The sequence below is a fragment of the Thamnophis sirtalis genome, unplaced genomic scaffold (genome assembly GCF_051295495.1).
Source record: "Thamnophis sirtalis isolate CommonGarterSnake01/CBP01778 unplaced genomic scaffold, rThaSir2_p1.2 scaffold_2, whole genome shotgun sequence".
Classification (NCBI taxonomy): domain Eukaryota; kingdom Metazoa; phylum Chordata; class Lepidosauria; order Squamata; family Natricidae; genus Thamnophis; species Thamnophis sirtalis.
In genome coordinates this window covers 48,693,379-48,702,757 of record NW_028261382.1, presented here as the reverse complement: position 1 = coordinate 48,702,757, position 9,379 = coordinate 48,693,379, and the positions used below count along the sequence as shown (strand labels likewise).

The 9,379-nt window shown below is 40.5% G+C and overlaps 1 protein-coding gene across 1 annotated transcript; it reads left to right on the top strand.

Moving 5' to 3' along the window:
* The first annotated feature begins 1,920 nt into the window (after nucleotides 1-1,920).
* Nucleotides 1,921-8,942, top strand: LOC148048772 (uncharacterized). The gene is made up of 4 exons (XM_087703732.1): nucleotides 1,921-2,039; nucleotides 3,053-3,119; nucleotides 6,342-6,446; nucleotides 7,782-8,942. The coding sequence occupies exons 1-4, from the start codon at nucleotides 1,945-1,947 to the stop codon at nucleotides 8,649-8,651; spliced, it is 1,137 nt and encodes a 378-aa protein (XP_087559858.1). The 5' UTR covers nucleotides 1,921-1,944; the 3' UTR covers nucleotides 8,652-8,942.
* Nucleotides 8,943-9,379: the final 437 nt, after the last annotated feature.

Genomic DNA, 9,379 nt, shown 5'->3' with positions numbered 1-9,379 from the left:
CTCTGGCCTTCGGGTGCTTTGGAGAATAGCTTGACCTCCCCTAACTCCTCTCTGGGGCAGCCCCTCAAATATAGGAAGACGCTCTCCTGTCTCCCCTGGTCCTTCTCTTCCCTAGACTAGCCAGGCCCAGTTCCTGCAAGTGTTCATTGTATGTTTTAGCCTCCAGTCCCCTCATCATCCTGGTTGCCCTTCTCTGCCCTCATTCTAGAGTCTCAACATCTTTTTTACATTGTGTAGGGACCAAAACTGAAGTACTCTAGGTGTGGCCTTACTAAGGCTTGTAACTTGAGAACTACCTGTACTTCCAGTTTCCAGCAAAAATCACACAATTGCATTCAACGGATTTGCTTAACAATGCAACAACAACAAAAAAGATTGTAAAATCAAACACAGTGATATAGTGACTTGCTTAACGACGAGCTTGACTTACAACTGTATTCCTGAGCTGTCTTATTGTCATAAATAGAGGATTACCTGTGATGGGGGGGGTGTTGGTTTATTGTTCGGATTTTAATACTTGTATGCCCCCTACAGCCTCATATGAAGTGGCCTTATAAATATTGATCAAATCAAATCAGGTTTATTCCAGTCACTGACCAGAGACCATGTAAATAGTTATGTTGTCGATTATTCCATATTCCGTGTACGATGATGGTGATCAATCTATTTTTCAAAGGAAAACAACTTTCATAAATTTGAAGGACGGGATTTGGGATACTGGAGCAATCGTGACTGAGTTGTTTGTTAAAAAGCTACAGTTAATCAATCTCTAAATTTCATACTTCCCGATTTTATGCGTCGGTACTCTCGTGGTTCTCAATTTCCCATTGAAATTTAAGAGGCAGGATGATGGCTTGTAATTTTCATAACAATAGTGATACAGTCTTAGTAAATAATTTGACAGTGTTGAGGGAATTATTTTGTTTAGCAGAGTGATGACATTCGGGGGAAAAACTGTCCTTGTGTCTAGTTGTTCTGGTGTGCAGAGCCCTATACCATCGTTTTGAGGGTAGGAGTTGAAACAATTGATGTCCAGGATGTGAAGGGTCTGTAGATATTTTCCCAGCCCTCTTTTTGACTCCTGCAGTGTGCATGTCCTCAATGGAAGGCAGGTTGGCAGCCATGATTTTTTCTGCAGTTCTGATTCTCCTCTGAAGTCTCTGTCTGTCTTGTTGGGTTGCAGAGCCAAACCAGACAGTGATGGAGGTGCAAATGACAGACTCCGTCATTCCTCTGAAGAACTGAATCCGCAGCTCCTTGGACAGTTTGAGCTTCCTGAGTTGGCACAGAAAGAACATTCTTTCTTGTGCTTTTTTGATGAGGTTTTTGATGTTAGGTAAGTGCGTACGTGACGTCATCACAGCGCGACGAAAACAGCACGCTGGGAGCGGTGAAGTTAAAATTAACGCGTAAATCTAAACCTAACCCCCCCAAACCTAATCCTAAACCTAACCCTAAACCTAACCCTTAACCTAACCCTAAACCTAACCCTAAACCTAACCCTTAACCTAACGCTAAACCTAACGCTAACCCTTAACCTAGCCCTAAACCTAACCCTAACGCTTAACGTAACCCTAAACCTAACCCTAACCCTAACCCTAACCCTAACCCTTAACCTAACCCTTACCTTTACGTGAATCGGCTTGTTTTAAAAGCGCTTTTTAAAGCGCCCTTTTTTCTCCGCGGTCGTATTTGTCGCGCTGCTGATGACGTCAGGTACGCGCTTTAATAGGGCGCGCTTTAGTGGACCACGGTTTTGTCGTGCCACGGAACCTAGCAACTTGAAGCTCTCTACTGTTGATGCTGTCTACTGTTGGTGTTGTCTAGTATTGTAAGAGGTGGTACTATAGGAGGAGATAGTATTGTAAGAGGAGGTAGTATAGGAGATAGTAAATGAGTTTTTGTTCTCATGCAAGGTCTTCTCGGGAGCAGCAGCCACCCCAAATGCCTGTTTTGGACTCCAAATCTGTATCAACTCAACAAGATCTGGAGGGAAAATGGGAAGAGACTTTGGAGTCCTTAAAGGAAAATTACAGCAGGTAAGGAAGAATTGAAAGCACGGGAGGTCTTGAAGGGGTGGGGTTCCCTGTAGCCCAACCTACTTTGGGGAGGAGTTTAGTATTAAAATATTAATGTTACCAACATTTTTGCACAATGCATTGCAATTTGGGAATTATTATAGAAGTTCCAGTGTTCCTCATCCGTGGCCGTTTTAAGATATAAAGGTAAAGGTTCCCCTCGCACATATAAGCTAGTTGTTCCCAACTCTAGGGGGCGGTGTGCATCTCCATTTCAAAGCCGAAGAGCCAGTGCTGTCCGAAGACGTCTCTGTGGTCATGTGGTTGGCATGACTCAATGCCGAAGGCGCACAGAACGCTGTTCCCTTCCCACCAAAGGTGGTCCCTATTTTTCTACTTGCATTTCTTACTTGCTTTCGAACTGCTAGGTTGGCAGAAGCTGGGACAAGTCACAGGAGCTCACTCCGTTACGCGGTGCTAGGGATTCGAACCACCGAACTGCCAACTTTTCTGATCAATAAGCTCAATGTCTTAGCACTGAGCCACTGCGTCCCTACTACATTTATTTAAGAAATGCTGAATGCCAATAGAGGGGCACAATAGCTCAGTGGTTAAGGATGTTGACAGCCTGGGTTTGAGACCCGAGTGTCACACAACGGAGCAAGCTCCCATTACCTTCCCCAGCTCCTGCCCACCTAGCAGTCCAAAAGCATGCAAATGGGAGCCCGCTCCATTACACAGCACTAGGGATTTGAACCACCGAACTGCCGACTTTTCTGATCGACAAGCTCAGTGTTTTAGCCACCGAGCCACCTCATAAGTGGGCTTCAATTCCCAGAATGCTGGCTGGGGAATTCTGGGGATTGAAGTTCATCCATCTTAAAAGATGCTGGCTGGGGAATTCTGGGAGTTGAAGTCCACCCAATCTTAAAGTGGCCAATTTTGAGAAAAAAATGGATTTCTGATCCCAAATTTCTCTGTGTCGAACTTTCATTCAGAAATTTTTTCATTACTTTCCACTTTTCTTCAATTAGGATTCAAGAAGAGTATTCCAACACCCGTCACACTAACCAGTTGTTAGAAGAGAAACTTCAGAGGATTGTAAGAAACCTGTTGTATCACTTATTAATAATATTGTTAATTGCATATTAAGTTACTTAATCGATTACCATGGCATACTAAGTTGGGAGCCAGTTTCTAAATGTAATTTCAGATCATTTTAAATGCTCTGAAATCCTATATACCATCTGTATGTTTTGTAGATTCATAGCTGCAAGGTTAATATACAGCTGAGCCACCACGTTCCCTATTTTACAGTGGCAGCGAATGAAGATCACGAATAAGTTTTCATGCTGCAGAAACCTGCAAAGTCACCCAGTCTGACTTTGTCAAGCATTTTTTTTCCATTTAAGAGAAATTATGGGAATTATTGGAAATCATTTAAATCATTTTTGGGTATCAGCGTGAAAAACTGATATCTAATACCTGCAGAATTTGTTTGTTTGTTTAATAGATTGTATTTATTTATTTAATAGATTTTATTTATTTAATAGGATTTATTTATTTAATAAGATTTATATATTTAATAGAACTTATTTATTTAATAGAACATTTATTCATTAAATATTATTTAATTTATTTAATAGGATTTATTTATTTAATATTGTTTATTTTATTTATTAATAGGATTTTTTATTTATTAGAATTTATTTTATTTATTGGAATTTATTTATTTAATAGGATTTATTTATTTAATAGGATTTATTTTATTTATTTAATAGGATTTATTTATTTAATAGGATTTATCTTATTTATTAATAGGATTTATTCATTTATTAGAATTTATTTATTTATTTATCAGAATTTATTTATTTATTTATTTATCAGAATTTATTTATTTAATAGGATTTATTTATTTATTTAATAGGATTTATTTATTTAATAGGATTTATCTTATTTATTAATATGATTTATTCATTTATTAGAATTTATTTATTTAATAGGATTTATTTATTTATTTAATAGGATTTATTTATTAGAATATGTATATATATATATATATATACACACACACACACACACACAAACACACACACACACACACACACACACACACACACACATATATATATATATATTTGTGTTTTTATTTGTGCTGATAAATAAATAAAGGGAGACTAGTATAGATATATATTTATTTATCAGCACAAATAAAAACACAAATATAACAAAAGGCAACAGTAAAAATATTGGGTTTCTGTCGTGATGGACTCTTGTGATGAGCCGATTGACAGATGTTGGAAGCAGTTAGCTTCCTCCCATAATTGGGGCTTACCAGGGGTTGTGACACTAATATATATATATATAGTATTTGTGCTGATAAATAAATAAAGATAAAGATAAATAAAGATAAAATAAATACTACACAAATGTAACAAAAGGCAACAGTAAAATATTGGGCTTTCTGTCTGGATGGTCTCTTGTGACGAGCCGATGGACAGAGAATGGAAGCAGTTAGCTTCCTCCCATAATTGGGGCATACCAGGGGTTGTGACTTTAAATTTATATATTTATATATAAATATATATATTTAAAGTCACAACCCCTGGTATGCCCAAATATGGGAGGAAGTTCACTGCTTCCATTCTCTGTCCATCGGCTCGTCATAAGAGACCATCCAGACAGAAACCCAATATTTTTACTGTTGCCTTTGTTACATTTGTGTTGTATGTGTGCTGATAAATAAATAAAGGGAGACTAGTATAGATCTATTTCAAGCTATTTAGCTCTCATCAGCTAGCCATACCCTTACTGGGATTAGAACCTGTGCTGTATTGCATCTTAGGCAGATATGTTAACCATTAAGCCACAAGGTTCTTCTCCTTATCAGCTGAGCCAGGGAGAAGGAGAAGAACTGGTGAGAGCTAAATAGCTTGAAATAGATCTATACTAGTCTCCCTTTATTTATTTATCAGCACAAATATAACACAAATGTAACAAACGCAACAGTAAAAATATTGGGTTTCTGTCTGGATGGTCTCTTATGACGAGCCTATATATATATATATATACATACATACATACATACATACATACATACATACATACATACATACATACATACATATATATATATATATATATATATATATATATATATATAAATAATATTTATGCTGATAAATAAAGGGAGACTAGTATAGATCTATTTCAAGCTATTTAGCTCTCATCAGCTAATTCCCTCAATTCCCAAACATGGGTATGGCTAGCTGATGAGAGCTAAATAGCTTGAAATAGATCTATACTAGTCTCCCTTTATTTATTTATCAGCATAAATATAACAAATGTAACAAAAAGGCAACAGTAAAAAATATTGGGTTTCTGTCTGGATGGTCTCTTGTGACGAGCCTAATGACAGAGAGTGGAAGTGTGACCTTCCTCCCATACTTGGGCATACCAGGGGTTGTGATTTTAAGTATATATATATATATATATATGTATGTATGTATGTGTGTGTGTGTGTGTGTGTGTGTGTGTGTGTGTGTGTATGTATGTATGTATGTATGTATGTGTGTGTATATATATATATATATATATATATATATATATATATATATATATATATATATATATATATATATATATATATATATATATATATATATATATATATATATATATATATATGCCCAACTCATGCTTGCTGATTCTGGGTCTGGATAGTAGAGCCAGTTTGGTTTAATTGCTAAGGCGCAGGAGACTAGAAACCTGGAGACGGTGAGTTCTAGTCCCACCTTAGGCATGGAAATTGGCTGGGTGACTTTGGGCCAATCACTGGGAGACAGTGAGTCTCCCACCTTAAACATAGAAGTTGGCTGGGTGACTTTGGGCCAATCACCAGGAGACGTTGAATTCTAGTCCCACCTTAAGCATTGAAAATTGACTGAATGATTTTGGACCAATTGCCAGGAAATAGTTCTAGTCACGCCTTAAGCAGGAAGGTCGGTTGGTGACTTTGGGCCAATCACCAGGAGACGGTGAGTTCTAGTCCCACCTTAGGTGCAGAAGAGCCAGCCGGGTGACTTTGGGCCCGTCCCTCTCTCTCTCTCAATCCTACACACCTTGCAGGGTTCTTGTTGTTGTTGTTCCAAAAACAGGAAGGTGTGTCACCTTGAGTTATTTCCACCCCTTGAGGCAGGGTATGAATGAATAAATAGGTAGATAGAGAAACAATCAAAGAAACAAATTCCACATTTAAATTTCCGTGAGTTTGATAGAAGTTTGTCCTCAAGCCATTGTTTTAATCCATCTCTTTCTTATCAGGTGCAGACGATGGCCGAGGAAAGAGAGAGTTGGAACCAACGAATCGCTGAATTGGAACGGCTTATCAGGTTCCAAAATGTTTTTTGCGTCTCCGAGAAAATCAACGTGAGTACTTTACACGCATCGAAATACAGGTTGGGATAAAGAAAAACAAAACCCAGAACTTTGATGCTGTAAATGTTGATGGCAGCAAGATGACTTTAGGCACAAAAACGGAATGGCGTTTTGATTCCCACAACAGATGAGTGGTTGCAGAAGTCGATGGAATTGGCAGAGACGGGGGAATTGATTGCTTTGATTAAATGAAGAAAGAAAGAAAAATAACCAAACACCCACCCACAATTACTTTTTTGTTTCTATTTGGAAACCACTTCTGCACTTTATGCCTGAGATGGGAGTGGGCGGGGAATGAAACTTGGATTTTGGCTTTTACTGATGAGATGGGTTTGTTGCCATTGAAATGGCTAGTTGATATTATTACACATCCCTTTCCCTCCCCTTTCCTACTATTTTTTTTTTTTTTTTTGTATTTCTGAATCTTATAAAATTAATATAGTATTAAACAAAGAGGATTAGGGGACTGGAGGCTAAAACATACAAAGAACAGTTGCAGGAATTGGGTATGTTTAGTTTAATGAAAATAAGGACTCGATTTTTTGCCGATTTTTGACACACCACGCCAAAAAGGTTGCCCATCACTGGACTAGGGGGTGACATGATAGCAGTCTTCCAGTATTTGAGGGACAGACAGACAGACAGATAGATAGATATGATAGATACAATAGATAGATAGATAGATAGATAGATAGATAGATAGATAGATAGATAGATAGATAGATGATGGTGACAGAGATAGATAGATAGATAGATAGATAGATGATAGATAGATAGATAGATAGATAGATAGATAGATAGATAGATAGATAGATGATGGTGACAGAGATAGATAGATAGATAGATAGATGATAGATAGATGATAGATAGATAGATAGATAGATAGATAGATAGATGATAGATAGACAGACAGACAGACAGACATAGACAGAGTAAAATAGAATAGAATAAAATAGAAGATAGATAGATATAGATAGATATAGAAAGAGAGATAGATAGATAGAAAGATAGATAGATAGATAGAGATAGATAGATAGATAGATAGATAGATGATAGATAGATAGGATAGATACAATAGATACGATATATACGATAGATATAGACAGATAGAGTGTAGATAGATCATAGAGCAATATGTCTCAAATTTATCAACTTTTAAGATAAGTGGACTTCAACTCTGAGAATTCTGGGAGTTGAAGCCCACCCACCTTAAAGTTGCCAGGGTTGAGAAATAGGGACATGATGGTTAAATGAATGGCCGGTTCTTGACAAATCTGGGACATCTAAACAATATCCTTGTTTCTGTCTGTTTCCAACCTTATCCAGATTTCGGGTCTGCTCCCCAAATCCCAGCCTGGGGGAGAGAACCACATGGGCTTTTCTTCTGAACCTCTCTTGGATGTCATTCCTCCCCCTCCTCCTTTTAAGGATAGAGATTCCAGCACTCAGAGCAGTCCTGCCCAGGCTGATTTGACCCTTGAAAGCAGCAGGCAAGGCTGCAGCTCGGAATTTGACCCAGCTGGGTTGCTGGGGGACTACGAGGCCCATGGACCTCCTGTTGCCAAGAGCTACCTCCACCCATCGCCTCTCTCTGCTTGGAAGCCCACGGAATTCTGTGCTGAGTGCGCGAATGTGACGGAGGAAGAGTACGGCAGGAAAGAGAGGGGCCTGGTCTGTTCTCCCCCAGCCCCCTGCTTTTTTTACCTGCAGGAGGCCTCGGCACCCTCATCCACTGCTAGCCCTTTGTCAGACCCAGAACTAGGGGCCTTACCCATGCTGCATCCGTCTTACCTCTCCGGCCGGCCGGCAGCGAGCGAGTATCCAGCTGAACGGAGCAGATGGAGCCGCTCGGATCCCGCCAAAGTCTTCCGGAGTCCCGGCTTGGTGATGAAGGCATCAAGACCCCGCCTGGAGCATCAGCCAAGGCCGAAGATGCTGGACAGCTGTGGCTTGACCGCCAAGCACACGGAGCCAGAGGAGATTCCAGAGAAGGGGACCGTCTGGTCCCAACACTGTTGTGTCACCGTGCAGGGGGAAGGGAGTGGCGAGGAGCTCTCGAGTCCTGGGGAGACACCCTCGGAAGGGAAGCTACGCCCCCGGCTTCAGCATGTGGGGGGTACGCTCCCCCAGGTCAGCAAGGGGGGAGGAAGGGAGAGGCGGAATTTTGCCACTGTCCAAGACTCAACGTCGCTGTGAGAGGCAAGGTCACAGCTCCTCCGTGCCCCCCCCAAGCTGAGACCCCTGGGGGCTGCAGATTGTGTCGTGTCAGGGTTCCCCTTCAATAAGAACTCCGAGGCAAACATTCCTCAAAACACCTAAAAAAACATTTAACTGGGACATATCAAATCGGCACAGACTTGGTGGAAAACTGGCACGAAGTCCCCGCTGGTTTTACAACCCACGAGGTGGGTTTCTCCCGGTTCGGCTCAGTTCGGTAGTGGTATTTTGGCCTGGGTCGCAGAACTGGCAGCCACCCAGGCTGGCCACGCCCCCCTGAATTGGTTCCCCGGTTGCCATTGCTGTTGCTGGCATGTTGTTTAGTAGTGCGCATGTGTGTGCAGTTTACTGTAAATTGTTCTGCACATGCGCGAAGTGAACCGGTAGTAAAACCGGGAGCAACCCCACCTCTGTTTTACACCCAATTAAATTCTATTTAGGCTACGACACCCCCGCTATCTCTACACCCCCCTCCCTGGGCCCCTCGCGCCAGGCTGTGTCATCCCTGAAGCAGTGAGAAGAGACACCTCCCCAGGGGGAAAAAAAACTACAAAAAAGAAAATGGCCGCCGTCCAGCCAACTTCAGGGTTGGCAATCGGTTGCGTTGCAATGAAAAATTGCGATGTGGTGGAATTTAGTGCAGAGTGGCAGGAGGAAGGGGGCTGTTTTTTCCCCAAAAGCAAAGAGGTGATGCCGCTTGAAATGTC

Coding starts and splice junctions, on each gene's coding strand:
- LOC148048772 (XM_087703732.1), top strand. CDS start 1,945: ATGCCTGTTTTGGACTCCAAATCTGTATCAACTCAACAAGATCTGGAG. Junction 2,040..3,052: donor TTAAAGGAAAATTACAGCAG/GTAAGGAAGAAT, acceptor TTCTTCAATTAG/GATTCAAGAAGAGTATTCCA. Junction 3,120..6,341: donor AAGAGAAACTTCAGAGGATT/GTAAGAAACCTG, acceptor CTTTCTTATCAG/GTGCAGACGATGGCCGAGGA.